At 37.1% G+C, this 21775-nt stretch overlaps 3 protein-coding genes across 3 annotated transcripts; all 3 read right to left on the reverse strand.

The window, feature by feature from the left end:
* Nucleotides 1–5269: 5269 nt before the first annotated feature.
* Nucleotides 5270–10773, reverse strand: LOC140877644 (polygalacturonate 4-alpha-galacturonosyltransferase-like). The gene is made up of 10 exons (XM_073281184.1): nt 10678–10773; nt 10425–10588; nt 8760–8788; nt 8617–8676; nt 8411–8536; nt 8253–8295; nt 8088–8134; nt 7596–7930; nt 7164–7521; nt 5270–6495 (listed from the first exon to the last, which is right to left on the reverse strand). The coding sequence occupies exons 2-10, from the start codon at nt 10573–10575 to the stop codon at nt 5632–5634; spliced, it is 2013 nt and encodes a 670-aa protein (XP_073137285.1). The 5' UTR covers nt 10576–10588; nt 10678–10773; the 3' UTR covers nt 5270–5631.
* A 1081-nt stretch (nt 10774–11854) lies between these two features.
* On the reverse strand, nt 11855–16513 carry LOC140877645 (uncharacterized). The gene is made up of 13 exons (XM_073281185.1): nt 15971–16513; nt 15625–15776; nt 15371–15487; nt 15070–15184; nt 14854–14991; nt 14389–14484; nt 14206–14319; nt 13707–13775; nt 13449–13519; nt 13282–13375; nt 12835–12963; nt 12616–12705; nt 11855–12280 (listed from the first exon to the last, which is right to left on the reverse strand). The coding sequence occupies exons 1-13, from the start codon at nt 16349–16351 to the stop codon at nt 12188–12190; spliced, it is 1659 nt and encodes a 552-aa protein (XP_073137286.1). The 5' UTR covers nt 16352–16513; the 3' UTR covers nt 11855–12187.
* Nucleotides 16514–17113: 600 nt separating this feature from the next.
* On the reverse strand, nt 17114–20771 carry LOC140880462 (probable ubiquitin-conjugating enzyme E2 18). The gene is made up of 6 exons (XM_073284926.1): nt 20639–20771; nt 20365–20468; nt 20146–20248; nt 19766–19829; nt 17686–17774; nt 17114–17581 (listed from the first exon to the last, which is right to left on the reverse strand). Exons 1-6 carry the CDS (start codon nt 20666–20668, stop codon nt 17486–17488), a joined length of 486 nt encoding a protein of 161 aa, XP_073141027.1. The 5' UTR covers nt 20669–20771; the 3' UTR covers nt 17114–17485.
* Between the last annotated feature and the right edge of the window lie 1004 nt (nt 20772–21775).

Consider the following 21775-nt stretch of genomic DNA (forward strand, 5'->3'; position numbering starts at 1 on the left):
ATACCGACAAAGCTTGATCAAAAGGGGGAAAAAAACTAATCTGCTAAAGTCAAAATAGAGAGAAATTTTGACACTCACCCAGTAAATCTTCGTTCTTCAATGTTGAAGGCGAGCTTCTCAGTTCGAATCCACCGAAATCGAGATGTTACGATTCGAGATGGAGCCAGGGGCGAGCTTCTCTATTGAAATCGAACACGGGCTATGGAGTTGGCGTGGCATCGATTCGAGAGGATTCAGAGTTCAGGGACGGAGTTAGGGCTCAACAAATTAGAGAAATAGGATTATAATTTGGGCCAGAACACGGGGCGGGTCGAGTTATGGCATGTGGATTGTGGTCGAAGTCCGTTTCACAAAATATGACCCATGAAACTGTTTCACACAAGTGTTTGCTTAAAATTATGTCCGAATAAATTTTGTCTATTGTTCTTCTATACTTACATTTTATAATTAAGCTCATATACGCTACGTTTTAAGGTATAAAACGAATTAAGCCTGTGTTGGGTATCGTTGAAGGAGCTTGCGCAGAAACCATCTGTTGCAACTGTGTGGTTGGAGTGTGAAGAGCGGGAAATTCTATGCCATAAAGACTGCTGGGGCGTTAGTCAAACCGAACGACATGAAGAGAAATTCAAAATGGCCATACCTCGTCCTAAACGCAGTCTTAGGAACATCCTCTTCTCGCACTCTCAGTTGATGATACCCGGACCTCAAATCTATCTTCGAATAAATACACGAGCCCTGCAATTGATCAAAAAGATCATCTATACGAGGTAAAGGATACCTGTTCTTAACCGTCGCCTGATTCAGTTGGCGGTAGTCAATGCAGAGACGCATAGAGCCATCTTTCTTTCTAACAAACAGAATAGGAGCACCCCAAGGCGACACACTAGGCCGGATGTATCCCTTGGAGATCAAATCTTCGAGTTGCTCCTTCAGTTCTTTCAATTCGATCGGAGTCATTCTATACGAAGCTTTAGAAATCGGCTGAGTACCTGACGTCAGTTCGATGCCAAATTCTATCTCACGAATAGGCGGTAATCCTGGAATCTCATCCGAGAACACATCAGGAAACTCTCTAACCACTGGTATGTCAGTCAACACCGGGCTAGATTTCAAAACATCCACTGCATAGATCAGAAAATCCTCTGCTCCTTTCTGCAACAATCTAGTCATAGACAAAACAGAAATCAAAGGGATTCTAGATCGAGAACCCTTACCAAAGAATCTCCACTAATCTGTCCTTTCTGGTCTGAAACGGACTACCTTATGAAAACAATCCACTGTAGCCCTATACTCAGTCAAAACATCTATACCAACTATGCAGTCGAAGTCAGACAAACCAAGCATAACACAGTCGAACTCTATCAAATTCCCTTCACTAATCAATTCACAATTCCTAACAAAATTTCTCGAAACAATTTCTCCACCCAAAGGTGAAGTAACAGAAACCACAGCAGGTAATGGCTCAAAAGGTAAGGCATGCTTCAATACAAATTTCTCAGATATGAAAGAGTGAGACGCACCCATATCTATCAAAATATAAGCAGGATAACCAAAGATGATACAGTTACCTGCAATCACATCATCAGGTGCTGCCTGAGCCTGATCCTCATTCAGAGCAAAAACTCTCGCCTGCTGTCGAGGAGGTTGGTTCAAGTTCTGGTTACCTCCTTGACGATTCTGTTGTTGGGGCTGGAACGAGTGAATTGCATTCACTTGCCTCTGAGGCGGTGCGAATTGTCTAGAAGTATTACCACTCTGAGCTTGCTCCGAGCCTCTCTGGGGACAAAGTCTAGCATAATGTCCCGTCTGCTGACAGATGTAGCAATTCCCAAAAATCCCTCTACACTAGTCGCTGGAGTGACAACCTCCACACTTGTTGCAAGAAGCTCCAGAGGAACCTGAACCATGTCCAGAACTGAACTGATTCGAGCCACCAGAGCTCGAAGAACTGCTTCCTGATTTCTTAAACTGCTTTCCCTTCGGTCGGTAGTAATCCTTCTTGTTGCCTCCACTGCTACCACCCTCGAATCTCTGAGGCTGATTCTGATATTGAGACGGTTGGTTCTGAAACTTCCTCTGTTGCTGCTGAGATGCAACCTGATTTCCTCTCTGCCTCATCAGCCCTGCCTCAGCACCCTTGGCCTGATCCATTGCCTCAGCAAAGTTATTGGGCCTTCCAGTATTCACCAGAGTGAAGATATCAAGATTCAAGCCATTGATGAATTGATCAGCTTTAGCTTCTTCGTTGTCGGAAATGTGAGGTGCGAACCTCAACAAGCTGTCAAACTTAGCAACATAATCCTAGATATTCAAGTTCCCTTGTTTCAGATTTGCGAACTCGGCACCTTTATCTTTTCGGTACGAAACTGGAAAGAACCGTTTATAGAACTCAGATTTAAAAAGATTCCAGTCAGTAGCTGTACCTCGATTCTCAAGAGCCTTCTTTGTCGAGATCCACCAGTTCTTCGCAACTCCTCGCAATTGATGAATAACTAACCTGATTCTGCGGTCATCAGAATAGTCGAGAGAATCAAAGAGCTGGTCTATGTCTTCCAACCAACTCTCGCAGTCAACTGGATTCTCCGTACCCTTTAAAATCGGGGGTCGGAAAGATTGGAACCTCTTCAGTAAGGTTTCCATCGGCGTAGCGGTGGCATCCATCTGATCGGTCACCGTACTGCCCTGTTCATTCGGAGGAGTGACTGCAGGAGGATTCTCATTCGCAGGAATAACTGGCGGTGGGTTCCTATTCAACACTCTTCGAGGACCCATAATCTGATAATCAAAGGTTAGGACACAGATAATCCAATTCCCATAGTTCCATAAGGTCTAAAACCTTCTCTGAATAATAGTATCACTCCGAGAATATTCGCATTCGATCCAGAACCATCAATTGTTATCTCAAGTAATTCCATGCTTAGAATTTAAATCACATATTCACGTAATTCAAATAGTGCTCAATCAATAAGACATGCTCACATCGTATTTACAAGAATCAGTTAATAACTCAAACACATGCGAGCAACCAGTGCAAGCAGACTCAATCTACCCCGCTCTCTTCTAAATTCAGTCCAAGATCTTAACGCTCTGATACCACTTAATGTGAGGCCTCGGTTCTAATCATCTATCCATGAGTTCTCTGGCTCGGTCATGCCCCACCTGTTGCAAAGTACACATACAAACAAAGACAACAGCCAGATAATCCGGTGAGAATAATATTCTCAGTAAAAGAGACTAGCATACAACATCACATAATATATCAAAACATGATATATAATCAAGTTCCACATATTCCTCAAATAATTCATTCAACTGCGGAACAAAATGATATGCATGACTTTAAAACTTCTGGATTATTAGACTCAGATAATCAAAAGGAATTCTTTTTTCTTTCTTTTTTTGGTTTGGGATCCCAAGGTTAAAATATCCAACAATCACACCGAACTCTCCTTTCGAGGTAGACGAGATATATTTTAATCCTCTAGACTCTAGGGCATTATAGTGAGTTAATCGACACTCGTAGTAAATCGCCTACCAAGGCCACTCAACTATAATCTCCAGATCGTCCAATTCAAAATGAATAATCAATCGGCTCAATATGAATGCGTATATGATCTCATGCACTCAATTATCATTTCAATCATAAATCAAGTAAACATTTAAACATGCAATATGTGATTTCTTCTAGGACACTCGAGTCGATCCGGAATCGAGTTAATCGTCCTATTTTATTCTAAAGTCATCTTATACCTTCTTGTCGTTCACAATCTTCAATCTGTAAAACAACAAATCTCAATTCAATATCTATTCAAGTTCTACGATCGATAAGTAAGAAGTCGATACTATACCGGCTCAATCTTCCAAACTGATCGAAGCTGCAATCTCGCAACTCCAAGGACTTCGAATCAATCTAACAGAAGAAGTCACATGATCAATATCGATAGTAAAACCTCATCAAACTCGGTATAATCAAATCAATAAAAACGATATCCCGAAACTCAAACTGACGGCATAACGGCTATAAACTGATCAAACCGAAATCGCAGACAGCAGAATATCAATCCAATCTACTCATAACAATCATCTAACATTATTTCCAAGTCAAACCCAACACATCTAAAAAATCTAAGTTTCGAAAATCATTAGAAAAATCATATCAAATCCGATCGTCGATATATCTCCGAACCGTCTTAGATATACTATCACAGCAACCTCAAGAACATCCTCTCCGAATATCAATCAATTCTAAAGACATCCAAAAATTCAAACCTCGTAGAAATAAGAGAAACTTACTTCCAAACGGAGCACTCGACGTTGTGATCGCAGATATCTACTCGAGATTAAATTCCAACGGACGGATCGAGCTAAAATTGAAATCACAAAAACTTGGGGAAGCTTTTGTCGCTTCAATGGAGGGAGAGGCGGTTGGAAGGGATGAGGGGAGGAGACTAGTCAAAGCCTCCAATAATATAACAAATCCACACTTTGCATTTTAGTTCCCGAAATTTCCGAAAATTGCAAAATAGTCTCTGATCAATAAAAAATCGGCCTTTCAATTCTGAAATCACTGATTATCTCAAATAAGTTCAATTAAGATAAAAGTGGGGCGTTACAAGATCGCTATTGATTTATTCGGATTTGGTTTGAGAAATTTTTAATTTTTTTTTTACTTATTTATAGAATTAAGAAATATTTAATATATTTTTATATATTTTATATTTGAAAAAAAATTATTGTATATTGTATCATAGATTTTCAACATGTAATAATTATTTTGTAAAATATTGATTTTTAAAAATAATTTTTATTTTGTGTATTAAGTATATTTTAAAATCTGTACATTTGAACTTTCAAATTTAAATATATAGAATTATATAAGTGAGTTTTTGTTATTATGCATTTAAATTAAAATATATTGATTATTATTATGTGTATTTAATTATTTTGTAAAAAAAATTTAAAAAATCAAATATTTCGGGTCTAACCTGAACCCCAAAACCTCCACCTTAATCCGATAATTATCTGTTAACTGGTGTCGGGATCAATTTTGATATTCCTAATACTACACAATAAATAGTAAAATAAAAAATAATAATTTTTTTGTTAAAAATTTTTTTGAACAATACAAATAATTGTATGTTGAAAATAAAGATATTTTAAAAGAATTTTGATATACTTTCTTAATTTAACATGACGTGTAAGCTTCTTTGTAAAACTCTATGTACACATAGCATTATCCAAATTTAAAATACACAGCTTCAAGGCCTTCAAACAATCGCAACCTGATTATTCACTAAAATATTCCACTAGAACTAGTAGTGTTCGTTGCTGCAGAAGATTGAATGTGTAGAAGAAGTAAAAGAGAGATCGAATGTTTGTATATACAATGTGATTAGGTTTCTATTCAAATATCACAAGCGTTCAACTTCAACAAAACTATAGACAATTGTTTAGTGAATCATAGTGGATCATAGCCAACTTCATCAAGCAGTCAACTCAGATGAATACACACGCATGAAATGGAGAACTCGCCTTTTTCTTTTTCTTTTTTTTTTTTTCCCCTTTAATAACGTCCTTCGCTCAGCTAGTATGATTGCACCACCACAATTCAGAAACCATTTTTCCATATCATTCACTTAGTTTGCAACCGCGTATATAAGGATGGTCGAGTTTTATATACCTGGTCCAATATGATTTGTATTTAGTCATTGCCAATTCTAGCCACGGTTTCATATTCCCATTGTAATGAACAACAGCTGCATTTTCGATTTCTGACCGGTCGATGCTTGGATTGTAACCTAAACCGAGCACATGCCATGACTTTTCAAGTGGATGAGTAAGCCCATAAAAAGTAATCAAACCGGGAGGCAGCGTCCCAAGCTTCCACAGTAACCTATCTTCGTTCAAGTTCTGCCATTTGTGGTATATGCCCGTTATATCCTTCTTCTTCCACTCTTTTAGATCAAAAATGTTCATTCCATACGCCCACCCACAAGAGTTTGGATTGAAATGCCTAGAGATTAGAGGATTTGAAAAGTTCATGTATTTATCGAATCGGTGAAAACTCTCACCACAGGTTTCTACTGCACCATTCACTTTGCCCTGGAGATCTACATCCCATAATCTAGTCAAGTCTTTCCGAACAACAATATCATCATCAAGGAAAAGGATTTTATCCAACTTGGGGTAAATCTGTGGGAGATAAAACCTGAGGTGGTTAAGCATGGAAAGATACTTTGGATTTCTGTACTTCAGGTTAGAACTTCCATCAGAGAGAGAGGTAGAGTGAGCTGCCTTGAAGTAGAATTCTTTCATACCAGCAGATTCTAATTGACGTAGAACAGGACAGTAGGATGAGTTCAGCCACTTGAATTCATCGACATTTTCGACGTGGATGGTAGCTTTACCGGGAGGGTTCAGAAGAAACCACATACTCATCGCTCCAAAGTTCAGTTTATCAGAAACAACATGAAAAACATGTTTTTCGGGATCCTGAAACTCATAAAAGCACCAGCACCATGTTCAGTAATCAAAACAATAGTCATTAATGCACATAAGCAAATAATAAATATACAAAGGTGTGAGTGTGTGCATCAATGTATATAATATGATGGTCATAAACATTGCAAATATCTCAGCAGCAGGGAAAGAAGTTTCACATCATTGGGAGGGGGAGGGGGGATGAAACTATAATTTTGTTTATGTATAATGCATAAAAGAATATACAAGTTCATAAAGGAGAGGGAGGAAAAACCGCCCACTAGCCCATCCCATTCCTCCACCACCACGTCATACAAATTGTCGTTTGAAGGTATATGTCCGCATAATAAGCCATATTCCAGGGATAAAATGAATGAACTATGTGATTACAGAACCTATGCGTCCATGGTGTATATATCACACGACAGTATCAACAAAAGAATAAATTTGACAGAGAGACATAAACAAAATCATAAATATGCCAAACGATGAACAAGAGAAGTTGGAGATATATCTGAGAAAAATGAAGTAACAGGAGAAAATTCATGATAGTATAGTAACATAAATGAAATAAAGGATGGCATGAAATACGGTAGGAAAAGTGAAAGTCTGACTTTTGAATTGCGTTACAAATACCATGATTTAATTAAAGGAAAAAACAGTAGAAAAGGGGTACACACCTTAGCATTCATAATGGTTGAGTTCACAACTACTGAAGCAGCGAGAACATTATCTGAAAAGAGAGCATAGTGGTATAGATTTGGATCTTCCAGATTTTCACTTCGGGAAAACCTCCTTTTCTCTAGTGGAAGGAGGTAGTAATCTATTGTCAGGCGCAAAGATAAACAGTGAAGCCCATTTGGAATTGTCTTAGCAGCAAGCTGGCTAAGGAAGTCGCTTTGCCGTTTAAGACTATGCACATGCTCATCTGCAGATTGGAGCATGGCTCTTAGCTTCCCAGTTACTAACTTGCAGTCGTACAATTGCTCTCTAGCTTTGGACAACACCTGGCCCATTGCCTTCATTTTTTCAAGTGCACTGTAAAATGAGTAGTACAAGTGCAAAAGGTCAAACTAAGGATACAGAGGGATTAACGACACACCATCCTTTACCTTTGCTGCAAATCAGAATCGGTGGTTGCCTCTCCTAAGGAATGTTGGCTTTCCTTAAGACGAGTCTGTAGCTCATGAACCAAGACAAGCTTGTTTTTCATCCTTGCAAGACTTACATAAACTGTAGCCATTATCATCTGATCCCGCATCAAGCGTACAACTGAATCAGAATTTTCATTTTCATATTCTTTCCTCCATATACTATATTTTCCTAACACTGCTGAGTCAACAGACTTAGACCGTTCAATGGCTGCATTTTCAAGCTTTAAAGTCACTTCATAATCTTGCTTCACCAAATCAGCAGCTCGTTTTTCACGCCTTTTTTCTCTCAATTGCTGCAGTGTCAAGATATGGAAACAAAACAAAATAACACAAGTAAATCTCCAAGTATTGTAAAAGGACACAGATTAACTCATCACAAGAAAAAGATTTTCGTCTGAACAAGCAGAAAGTACAAGTAAGACTATTATATCGTATAATATTGGCGCTTACTCTTCTGGCTAGTATAGCAGCAGTCTCGAAAACCCTAGATTGGTTAGCTGCATAAAAGAAATTAACTTTCTAACTATTTCATACAGTATATATATTGCTAAAACAACCAATGTATCAAATAGAAATACTGGAAGAGATTACTATTTGAAGAAAATTCATGCTTACCTCCAGACTTTTGCTGTTGTATATCGGAAGCTACTTCAATGGACTTTGAATCACACAAAAAAATTCAACCAAAACAAGAGTGCGACTCAGCATTTCATATAATACAAGATATGTACCACAACAGAAGGTAAATCAACTAAACCCTATAATCATCATACCTCTACATTAGAGGGATGATTTTGTCTCGTAGCTTCTTGCCATGAAGCAGACAAATTGTTCTTTCTGAAAAAATCAACACTTAACGGCCCCAAATCATCTGTGCTAGCTTTAATAACATCAATCACCTAAATATTCAAATTATTGAATGTTACAGACCCGAAAAGCACATTTCTTAACATTTCAGAAGCTGTAGCTAAAAACTTGCCTCTTTTGACAATAATGACTTAAGATGTTGCAACGCCAGTCTCACTCTCCAGTTTAGTTCCTATAGCAAGAAGCACTTTCCATTAATCTAGATAATACATTTAACACAACAATTCAATTGAGGAATAAGCCAAAGAAGGACACCTGTCCACGAGAACCAAATTCATTTTGATCTGCGAAAAATAGATAAATCAGTGTCATGTAAGTGTAAAACAGGAAGAATAAATACAAATCAATTAGCCTGCCATTATGAGTATAGAAACATGAACAAACACAAAGCAGTAGGATACATAAAAAATAAATCCAACTGACTCCTAACACAAAAAACTGGGACGGAGATCAAATCAATTAGCCCGCAAGTGTTGTATAAAAGTTCTACCAGGAGAATGAAATCGCATAAGACTCTGTCAATACCATCTTTTCTTCTTAGTGCCTAAGTCATCTATCTCGAACAATCTAGCCAAACATATATTCAGTAAACTGAATGGTTAGCAGTGCATAAGCTGAAGCCAGGTCTTTCTTTTTAGATATGGAGAGAAAAACTAATAAATAAATAATAAATAAACAAAAATATATATAAATAATAATAAAATCTTCATTCTCCAATAACAAAATGAAACAGGAAATTAGGTTTTTATCCCTAAAAAGGAAGCCCGGATGGATGCTGCTTCGCGCAACAACTTATCCTAAATCCTTCTGTGAGTGGCCAGTTGGAATTATCGACGATGATGGAAAAAGGCTCTAGAGAGAAGGGTTTAGTAAGCTAGAGATTTAGAATCTGTCTTTGTTCCAGATATAAAACTCTAGGGTGATATGTTATTCATCAGGCAAATCATATCAACATCCACAGCTTCCAAACCAAAATGAATGGCTTACAGATCGGTTTTGACTCTTAAAATTAGGAAATCAAAGCCGAGGTTGAAACTGAAACCGAGTGGAACCATAATCAGAACGTAGATTAATCTTAAAAGTTTGACAACCTAATATTTATAATCTAAACATCTTGATTTATATATACTAAAACCTGAATTTTATTTCTTTTTCTAAAAAGATTATTCTTCACTATTTTTTTTCGTTAATAAATAGTTATATTTTACTAGTATATTAATTTATCCAGAGTCGTGATGTTATTATTTGCTTGATGATTAAAATTTAAATGAATAGATTTCAGTTCAACATGGTTAGAATCTTAACCAGGATTATGTGGGACTTCAACAAAAAAAAAAAAAAAAAAGCAGGGTTATAGGGAAGCATAAACAAAGCCGTATCTAGGCAGTTTTGTCCCAACTCAACGTTCTACTGGACTACAAGCGCAACAGCTTTACATAGAACGTACAAGCCTAGATTGGCCTAATCACCCGCTTGTACACGTACAATAAACTGACCAACGAAATGTCGCCCCTCAACCCAGTCTTTTCCAGATGGTAACAAACAATATCTACCCCAGCAACTTTTTCAAATTTTCCTCGCCAAATTCCAATCACTAATAAAGAGCAAGATCACCAGCTTCACACTCCGAGGTTAGCTAGAACATCGACAAGACTATTCATCAGAAATTTTCTAATAACACATCTAAAGGAGATTCATTCCGTAAACATTATCACTCGTTCCTGAGTCGAAATCCCGCGGACAGGTTAGCTTCATATTTTCTTGAACACTAATAAACAAAAAAAATCTCACGTGACTTTAATCAGATTACATACTTTAAGACCAATTCTTGCTGTTCCACACCCAAACCCACACGTCTTGAAATCCAATTAAAATAAAAACAACAATAGTGAAAAGAATGGTTCTTCAACGAAAACTGACCAGTCGAGGAGCCGGAATAGAGGCCACGGCCTACGACAAGAACAGAGAAAGCGAGGAGTAAGATGAAAATAACGAAAGCAACGGAGCAGCGAGATCCAATACTCCTACTCCTCTGTATTCCCGCACCAGCTAACCCCCTCTCAGTAGCCATGCCCAGTATAGACCTTCAAGATTCAAACCACAGCTCACATTCAGAGAAAAATGGAAGCAATGCGCTCGAAAATGGTAATGCAAACGAAAATTCGTGTGCTACAGAGAAAATTTGGATGATTGAACAGGGTCGTTGAAGAAATCGTTAATTATTGCGGGGATTCCTTGCGAGTGGATTGATTGAGAAGGATCTGTAAAAATAACCACCCGAAAATTTCCATTTGGTCCTCCAATTGTTGCATATTTTGTTCTTGGATACTACTATTGTTATTGACTATTGTTGACTAAATTGAATTTTTTTTTATTTTTGTGTCGAGTTAGAAGATATCATTGTTTTTTGTATTGTGGACTCGTTTCAGATTTGGAAATACAATTTTTGAAGTTAAAATTTAAAAATTATTTATTTTTTATTATATTTATTATTTAGTAAAGGTGACTTTTTAAAAAAAAAATTAAATGTGCACATCAGAAATTATGACCAAACTTATTAACTTGTAGTGACTATATGTTCAAGTATTGTTGGTTTTGCGCTAAATTATAAAATAATTATCTTTTCGAACCACGGCAAGTTTTATAAAAACAATGATCATATATACTGTATACAAAAGCACGTGAAGGTGAAATAAAAACATATTTTTGAGGGAAAATAATACAAATATTGCTTTTAATTTGTAGATAAAGTCGATTTAAAAGGAAAAAGAATCTGAGTTTTGTGATGCAAATAATCGCAAGGGCAATTTTGTTATAGCAAATTGATAGTGCTTTGGAAAGTTGTGGATCTCTTTCCCAAAAAAAAAAGTTGTGGATATTCGTTCTAGACATTGAAAATGAAAGTGAAGTATAGGTAATTAAGTATGCGTACCCATCAAATCCAAACGGGCCTCTTCAAAGATTTTCAATGCGTAAGGTTTCATTTTCCATGCAATTATATTATAATATTGAAAATGGGCAAATCTTGTTTCATAATATAAAGGTGGGGACAATACATTAATTTATTTGGAGGAAATTATTTAGTTACATTACTGGGAACCCATGTCATCTACGGCTTTTCTAGAGAACAATTATGATGTAATAGCCCCACCATCGTTCCCTACTTTGATGATTGATAGCATGCTCCTATATTAATTTATTCACACAACAAATGCTTGTGTTCAAGAGGATTAATCTCTCAACTAGAGTTAATTAATTGGTTCTATTCGTTTTAGTTGATAATCCAAAAATATCAGTGTAAAAAAAACTCATAATTAATTAATTGTTAGTATTTTTAAACACTACCTGTAAGATGTACAAACAAACTCGAGATATATCAGCCCAACCCCGATTGGTTTCGAAGTAACCTTCCAGAAGCTTACAAAATCATATTTACTTTTATAATCAGTGTTAATACATTAATACAGACATTGCTCAAAGGTCAAAGAGGAAAGATGAAACTGTGACCTTCATTCAAGCTCCAACGTCTAGACCTGGCTTCGAAATCAGGTCGACAAGAGATAATTTGCAGGCTATATTGCCCTACTTGTTACTGTAGCCAAAAGCATCAACCATAACAAAATCAGCAACAATTGGTTGATTTCATGAAAAACTAGAGGCCTTTTGAGTAACTGCTGAGACAGCTATGAAACACAAGTTTGTCTCATTGGTGTGAGAAGCCTTGCAAACCGGAGTGGAACATGAGCTCTAACTAAAGCTCCATTCTCGACATATTCCTACCAAATGATTAAGAACCGAAGATGAGGTTGATTCATGTTTTACAACAAACGTCAACTGTCAACTCTCAGCAAATACTCTGGGAACGCTTACCAGATCATTATTGCAGTAGCAGATTTTTAAGCAGAATTTTCAATTAGATGGAAAATTACAAGATCATGTTATTCTCTAATAGTGGTGTTTTATGATTCAGGTGTTGCATTAAAATGACAGAAATTCGTGAAACAAAAAGTTAACCCTATCCATACTAATGACAGTAAGAACTCGTGCAAAAATAGAGCGACAGATGGTGCATGCCAAAAACAAACAAAAAAAAAAGAGAGAGAATACTTACAATTTTCTCAACCATTCCAACGTGGTGTATAGTGCTTAACAGTTCTCCTTTATCAAAGGGAATTAGAGCTTCGACCCACACCATCATATCCTATTGCATAAAAGCTAGCTGAGTCAAGTACATTGAATTTACTCGTACAAACCTCCCTTGCAAACGTGAAGAAGCGGGAAAAAATAATATTAGTGGTGTGGTGCTTTGTAAGTAATAGAAATCAAGAACCTTTAATTTTTCTTGAACTGCATTACAGAAGTCATCCAACCCTTCACCCGTTAAAGCAGATATGCATACAACATCTACATTTCTCTTGGCTTCAGATTTGATTTTTTCAGGGTCCTTCGCATTATCAACCTGACAAATATGAATTAAATAGAGACGAATTCCGTTTCGGTCCATGGACCTTATACTTGGAAGGGTATTGTTTATCCAAAAAATCTAGCACCTCAATCACCACCAACAAACTTGACTAACATTGTATTACCATACTCGTACGAGCCTGCTAAATTAGGGTTAAAACCAATTGCTAGTACCATGGTAATTGATCAAGAGATGACACAACGGAGTTTGTTGAGATCTTCTTACGTAGAGGAGGGAAAAACTAGATAGACCACAAGGGATCATGTGAACAATGAATTATCATTCTTAAGGATATAAAATGGCTTTAAGTACCTTGTTCCACACAATTAACTTTGGTATAGACGATGCTTCAAGCTCTGAGAGAACTTTGTCCACAGCCTCTATCTGAAGCTCTGCCAGTGGATGGCTGATCCAAAGAGGATAACATGATTAAAAGCTGACCACTATAATATCACAGCCCACAGTTGAATTGATCGTACCTAATATCTACGACATGCACCAGAAGTGATGACTCAGATATTTCTTCTAATGTTGCCCTAAACGCAGCCACCTGGAAGAAGAAAGTCCAATTTAATGAGAAAGGAACATATTCTAAATTCATCAGATAAACAATTAAATTGTTTCAATAAAGTGCCAACTACAGACTGGACAGAAATGGCTATTATTCACAATATAATAGCACACGTCTGACTATTGAAAAACAACCATGATATATCTAGAGTGAGAAAAGTTCATACCAGCGTTGTTGGTAACTTTTGAATGAAGCCCACTGTATCAGTTAGAAGAAACTCCTTCCCGTTCTTCATCTAGACGAAAGATTAGAAACAGCAACATTTAGGTATGCGAAAATAGAAACTAGGAGATAGAACAAATTGAGTGAGAAGAGGATTTCCTTCCTAATTCAGACCACTGATAACATTCTTGGTGATCCTTGAAAAATCTAATTCTATCCTTGAAGATACATTCTAAAATAATGTTACTCTGCTCAGAATACTACCTGAGGAATCCATAAAAGAGAAATTCTAATCATTAATGATCAAAAGACGCACTTGACTTGATGAAAATATGTGCAATATGAAGGGAAAAAAATGATCAGGAGTAATATCAACCGCTTGGACCTTCCAAAACCCTTGAAAAATTGATCAATTTTTCATAAATGAAAACCGGCATGTTGTGGGGTGAAACTAACTTCAGACAGTTGAAGAAAGCAAGTTCTTTCAGGCGCATTTTACTCACCTGTACCCTTCTTGTAGTAGGATCAAGAGTTGCAAATAACTTGTCCTCAGCAAGAACATCAGCTCCAGTCAATCGATTTAAAAGTGTACTCTTTCCAGCATTTGTATACCCAACCTAATTATGGACAGATATAAAGTCTTGATATTATCACCTTGCAAATAAAAGCAAAAGGTAATTTCCTACCAAAGAAACAACCGGAACAGGTACGGCAACACGTCTGTTCCTGTATTGCTTGCGGTGTTTACGGACAGATTCTATCTCTTTCTTGAGAGCGGCTATCTGAAACAAGAAGAAGTGCACATTACACTTATGCAGGACACATATTCAAGAAAGTTGAATACAGGAAATAAAGAGCAATTTAAAGGAAAACCTAGGCTACAAGCAAATCACAGCCTCATAGAAACAGACCGGCAGGGGATAAAAGTCATCAATTACCATTACTACAGGTTAGAACAATGTGACTACAGATGGGTGGGTATCCATGAAAAAGTCAATAACATGTAATAGTTGGTTTTAAGATCTAGAGTTTCAGACCACTCAGAAACGTGTAATGTTGACTGGGATGCAGGCAACTGCGTGCACATCCAGATTACATTTGACCAAGTAAATCTAAAGCTAATTCACAAACTCTAAAAGCAAACAGCACACCTGGTCACGCAAGATACGCTTATCAACTTCAATTTGTTTTTCACCCATACCCTTCACTTGGCCACCAGCTTGACGCTCAAGGTGGGTCCACATTCTTGTCAGCCGGGGTAATTGATATTCCATCTGAGCCAATGAAACCTAACAAGCAAAAAGTTTCTAGTCAGTTTGAAGAAAAGATATACTTCAATACTATTTGAAGCCTGAAGCAAAGCGTACTTGTAAAGAAGCTTCCCGTGTAGCCGCTCGCTGATTGAAAATATCAAGGATGAGAGCAGTGCGATCACACACTCTGACATCAACCCCGAAGGCCTTTTCAAGATTTCGCAATTGCCTGTGTTAAAAATTTGAAAACATTATAAATGGAGGGAGGAGAAAAAAGTAAGCAACCCCTGCATAGAGATAAGGCGAAGAGAGGCAAAAACACATGGGAATTGACTGATAAAGCACAATAAACAGGCGCCTCTATGGTCACGAATAACATAAAATAACAAATCTGGAAGTCTGGCAGAAAACTAACCCAGGCGAAAGTTCATCATCAAAAATCACAGTCTCCACATCAAATGCATGAATCGCACTCTTGATTTCTGCCACCTTGCCTGATCCTATGTACGTCCTCGAATTTGGAGTCGTTAGCCTGCATCCAAATAAAACAATTTCCTCGTACAATGATATATCTTGATAATTTATCGTAAAATAGCAAACCTTGCCAAAGATTAAATCCCAAATACCATACCCATACGACACTTTTTTTTGGAGAACAATACTACTTACTTTTGATAAGTAGAACCAACAACAGTTAATCCAGCTGTGTCAGCTAGCTGCTCTAATTCACTAAGTGAGTCCTCTATGCCAAATGAGCCATCGCCATCGGTGTCTTCACCTCTCCTTGTCACACCAACAATATAAGCCCTCTCTTCAAACACCTTAGTTTGAACCAAACTATTAGTTTACACTTTACAGAATGAAACTCTGATTCTTTCCAACCTTTTGGATGGACAAACTGAATCGTGATTATTGACACAGGATGAATAACTTAAAAAGCATGTAACCTCGTAAAATAGAATGAATACAAAACGAAAAACAGCAAAATCTTCTTTAAAACAGCTAGAAGACAAACCTCTCGTCCGTTTCGCAACTTAAACCTACTATTGACATCATTTTCACCCGGCTCTCTGCTTTTCTTCAACCGAATTTCATTATTAGCCTCATGAGCTTCTTCCGCGTGAGTTACAGGAGCCCCATTGACAACTCCATCCACCTCATCTTCTGGTTGAACCTCCAACGAAGCGTTTCGGTCCGAAACAGAGTCGTCTGGGTAGACAACCCCGACTCCATCCGCGTGAACAGCCTTAACGAGAAAACATGAGCTGAGATTTCCACAGAAACTTTCGAATCTGAAAAATCGGACTGGTTTGATTCTCTGGTTTGGAGGCCATCGCGTGGAGAGAAGGTGATTTGGGAGGGAAGGTCTGGGGATTGAGGAGTTCATGGTAATCATCAGAAATGCTAGGAAGGAAACACAGATAATAACTTTAAAATATTCCTTTCGAAAATATTAATTAACTTTAACTTTAAAAAATATTTTTTTGCCCCCCAAAAACAATCTTAGGTATATCGACAGACATTTGTCCTAGTGAATCACAGTAGATTTGATTTGTTGTCCATAAGGCTTGCAATACACATGGCTCGACCAAAGTTATTATCAATTGAGCTATCAAAACGAATTGATTCGTAGAGTTGGTCCATTTCATTCTGTCAAATAGACGTTTTGATATGACAATATCTCATTCATCCCACCAAAGGGTGGCGCCGGATCCAAATAAAACTAATGATTAGCCGGTCATCCCGCCACGCCAATTGGGCAAATTTTGGTGATTTGTGGATCAGTCCGTCCTGTTACTCGTTTTGATGTCTCTAATTATTGCATGCATGTACCCCATGTTATATGTTTTTAGTCAAATTTTAAAAGCTGGAATTGAAAGCGTGAGATAAACTTTCAATCGAATGGATTTTGTATGGAAATGAATACGAGAAATAAGATTTGTTCATGCTACCACATGATTAATGTCTCGAATGTTAATACATGTATTGTTTTGACTGACAGGCAATACACAGGATCATGTGAATTCAATGTTGAATAAAAGATCCACTTTTGACAAAGAAGGAAATTTATTATGTCATAAATGCTTGTGGCCTGAAAAAGTAAAGCACAGGGATACATTAAATAACACTCTGGTTACACTAACATAAGTGCCAAATCACGTCAACATAGTTACTCGTTGAACGGCTGACTAAATTTAAAATGACTGAAGGGAAATATCACACAGATATGACCAAAGTTAGAGATCGTATGAATCGAACTAACCTTGCCTAATCTTGGATACTTACTGGCTTCACACATTCTCCAAAACGCTACTCATATACTATATAAATACATAGCATTCGGCCAATAACATCTAAATGTTATTCATGCCTCCATAGAGTTGAGTATTCAGAACAAATATCCAATTTTTTTTTCCTTTTCGAATAGATATTTTCCTCTTCCCTTGCATATTTTCGGAAAGGGAAGAAACACATCTTCCAGCAATAACACGAGGGGGAGGGGTGTTACAGGTTTTCCCAATTTCGTTTATTAGACTTTGTCGTCGTGGAACCACCATCTCGTCTCCTTGGGAGATCTTCCATTCTTACAGTTCTTCACGTAGCGATCGTTATCGGCTGGATGTTGCTGCATAAAAACAGAATCCGAGTGATCAATTATCTGGGTTGACGTAGCAGAAGCCACGGAAGTTCGTGTGAGTAAGATATTCTTAAACACATAATTGTATATACCTTCACTGTAGAGCTTGATAGCATAGAGAGAATGCTGATGCAAATTGAACTAACAGTCATTGCCGGGGACCAGGAATCATATAAAATATCTGTGGATAAATACAAAAGGAAAGAAAGTTAAGATTTCCAAACTGAATAAACAAATAAGCGACGTCTCTTTGGGGTTTTTCCATGAGAATTGAGTTTTGCAAAGAGATCCAAAACATTGATGACATGGCTACAATACTTTGAATTTCACTCATAGTAGTCATTGCTTTAACTTCAAGAAACAGACTAGAAAAATAACAAAATATTGAGAACAAGAGAAATATGTTAACCAATGCAATACTAATCTATCTGTAACTCTCTTTTTCATTTATCCACAACTTACTGGTAACATTTGGCAGTTTGCATATCTCAAGTATCAGACTGTTAGCTACAACGCTTGTTATATCGTAAACAAGGTACCGGAATTCCAAATACTAACTCAAATCCCCTAGATCAACGGGAACTCATTATGCACAAATGTTCAACCTCAGTTAGATGCAACATATCATTTGTCTCAGTCGATCATCTCTCCCAAGATGCGAAAAGGCAAGAAGCATCAATACAGTTCAAAAGATAGGAGAAAAGAACGTAAAATACAGGTACTTAATAGCTCGAATTTCGATGCAAACACTCACAGAGAGTAATATCTAGTAATAAAGGATAACTTGGTAGCGTAGGACGCTAGTCATACCCAGGCAGATGTCTTTTTCTTCCTACCATCTCCAAATATTAATGAGAGGGAATATTCCAAATAAGTACAAAAGGCATTGACCAGCATTGTATCACATAAAAAGGTCCAATTTTGGATTTAGCGAGATCGGTTTAAATTATAAGTACAAGAGAAAATGGGAAGCACATTGACTCACCCTCCACATAACATTACGGTATGTAGGTTCGATAATCATTTAAAATAATAGCAAGTGAAGTAAGAGACATTAAATGGCTCAATGAACGATGTTTAAGCCAACGCTTGCAGCAGCCCGGAGTTTGCAAACTTGGAAGAACATCAAAGCTCCATAAATCACAAACAAGCTGAAGTATCAGCGAAATTAAGCCCTACACTGAGTTCTATTTAAGCTGTAGGCCAAGTTTCCCTTAAATGGGCCTAAATATTACACAACGTATTTGACGCTTTTATTACCTTTATTCATTTAGGCTCAAAAACTTTCTGTTTCAAGCTCATTTTTATTAGTTTGTTCTGCTTCATACAATAAAAAGTTTAAACATGTGTGGCTGACAAAGTGGATATCATATAATGTTCAAGCTTAATATTGAGAAATTTCTTTCAACCACTCCTCGGAGAACTTTGTAAGCTTATCAAAGTTATTCTTACAGCTTACCAAATCCACTTATAACTCTAGTAATTTCCATAAGCATTGTACTAATGCTTCTTCTTAACCTTTTCATTTGTGTTTCTTGTTCAGCCCCCGGTTCAAAGTTTTGATAAGTGCATAGTCATGGTTGCAATAAACTCTTTGGTTTGATAAGTGCATAGTCATGGTTGCAATAAACTCTTTGGATTCGGATGTCCTTTCCACTTATAGCTTGAATTTTCAAGGGCACATTGGTATTCAATACCTACAGAAAACGAGAGTTTGCCAACAAAACCAAGCTTTACTATCACCACCACACTCTGTTCATCTCTTGTAAAGAAACTACTAAATTATGAGCATCAATCTATTACGGCATCAAAAATTTACAAAAACTGAAAATACATCGAGCTTAATTGATCTCCAATATATGCCTACGCATTTTTCGGAGCTCAGCTTCTCCTTTCCACCTGAAATGATTTTCAACTCATAGAAAATGCAAACAAATCATCTTAAGGAAACCATTACATTTTCTTAGAGGCATTCAAATGCAATCAACACTAAACCAAGTAATGTTTCGCCATCATCATTTAAAATGAATAGCTGATTTAAGAAGTCCAGAAAACCAAAACAAGTTAGCAAGTATACTAGGTACAAAACAAATACGCAAAACTGATTAGTAAAAAGGCAAAGAAAAAAAGCCAGGTGACAAATAGTAAGTCTAGGAGAGCGCAGGTACAAACCTAAGCATATATGGCCATTGCTGTAAATGTGGGGATGAAGAGGAGCAGGGGGGACAAAAATAACCTGCCCGAAAATGAAAATAATTGCATATAAATCAACCAAACCATACAACCCACAACCAATAATCAAACAAATGAATTCAACCATACGTCCATACCACATTAATAAATTAACAATTCATATTGTCCAAGCCAAGAATTTTAGTTAAGAAGATGAAACTACAGTTTTGGTGGTACAACTGATATACTTTTAAAAATTACAAAAATGGCGACTGCCCTGCTTCCAATAAGTCGGTCCCATGTGAAGTCGTGGTTAGCTCCTCAAAATTATGTTCAAGCAGTCAGAAATGAAATAAAGATCAAATCTTTAAACAAAATACCTGCGGAGCCTCCATCGGATAATGCTCCGGAAAATCAACCTGAAGCTGGTAGGTTTCTCCAGCATACAACGTTCCCGGAGCACCGTTGACTTCAATCACCCAACTAATCACACCAAGAACCACGGAATCATTACCGCTAATTCCTAATTTCCAAATCAATCCCCAAAAATCGTAAAGGAAAAACAAAAACAATTCAATCAGCACCGAGAAAGGGCAAACCTTTGAAGATTATCAGTGACTTTGTGCTTGAATCCCGCGGGCGGATTCACCTGCCACTCCACCAACTCTTTCTGCAACCGATTACATGCGATCTTGCTCAACGCCTTTATTACCCATAATATTCCGACACAACAAGAATCGAACAAACCGATCAAATTTTCCCCAAAAACAAACGAGAATCCACAAGGGCAAAAGCCCAAAAAAAGGAATAAGAACACATAAACACGCAGATATCAACAAATCAATATATATTATACAGAATTAAAAAGGGTACCTTGCGTGAAGAAGCGGATGAGGAGTTCATGGCGTATTGGGAAATTCTTTAGAGAGAGAAATTCTTCCGAGAGGCGAAACGAAGCGTAGCGGTTAATTTCCAAAGGATTATTGTGTGTTACATTTATGTGATTGAAATAATAATTAAAGAAATTTCTAAGTACTGAAGAAAAAGGAAAATAGTGTTTGGTCAAAATAAAAAAAAAACAGATCCTACGGCTGGTGCTTGATTAGGTCCACACGTGTTGCGGTAATGATTGATGCCACGTGGCTCTTTTGTTCACGTACTCGACTCATTTGATGTGATAAATAATTAAATTTGATCAATTTTTATATATATAAAATCAGATTTTTAAATAAGTATTGATTTTTGTTTTAAAAATTTATAAAATTAAAATTTCAAAATTATCATATCATATATATCTCTCTTTACTATATTAAGTGTGAGCCAATTTTTGATACGTTGATATGGACTACCTCATACTTTTTGTCTTATAATAATAATTTAATTACAAAAAAAAAAAAAGAAACATACACACCCAAATATTAATGTATGCGTTAAAAGTTGGTACAATTGACTGATGATTTATTATATTGTGCCAATGCGACATCAAATTAGGTACAGGTAGAGTATTTTCTCCACGTTTGATTCTATTAAATCTAATTCATTGTCGAGCACTTTGTCACGGACTTAGCTCTTCTAAGATCACGTGCGGCCTATGCTCCTTGACTACGCCCCTCGCGAGTACTAGCAAAGCAGTCTTTGTAGCACAAGTGTGTGCAAGTGTTTAAGTAAGAACACTACAGAGCTTGGAGAATGTTTTTGTATTGCTTTCAAACTTGGTGGTTTACAAATGAGGCAAAGATCAATGGCAAACTTACTAAGGCAATGGTAGACACCGGAGCCACCCACAACTTCATTACCGAGAGTGAAGCAAAACGCTTGGGGTTACATGTCACTCACGGTGCAGGATGGATCAAGACCGTGAATGCATCCGCACGACGTCTCAATGGAGTTGCTAAGAATGTTGAGCTATCGTTGGGAACTTGGCATGGTCGAGTGGATCTATCAGAGGCACCTCTCGATGACTTCAACTTCGTGCTAGGCATGGACTTCTTGAGAAAGGTAAGTGTTATT

The sequence above is a fragment of the Henckelia pumila genome, chromosome 2 (assembly GCF_033568475.1).
Source record: "Henckelia pumila isolate YLH828 chromosome 2, ASM3356847v2, whole genome shotgun sequence".
In the NCBI taxonomy this organism is placed as follows: domain Eukaryota; kingdom Viridiplantae; phylum Streptophyta; class Magnoliopsida; order Lamiales; family Gesneriaceae; genus Henckelia; species Henckelia pumila.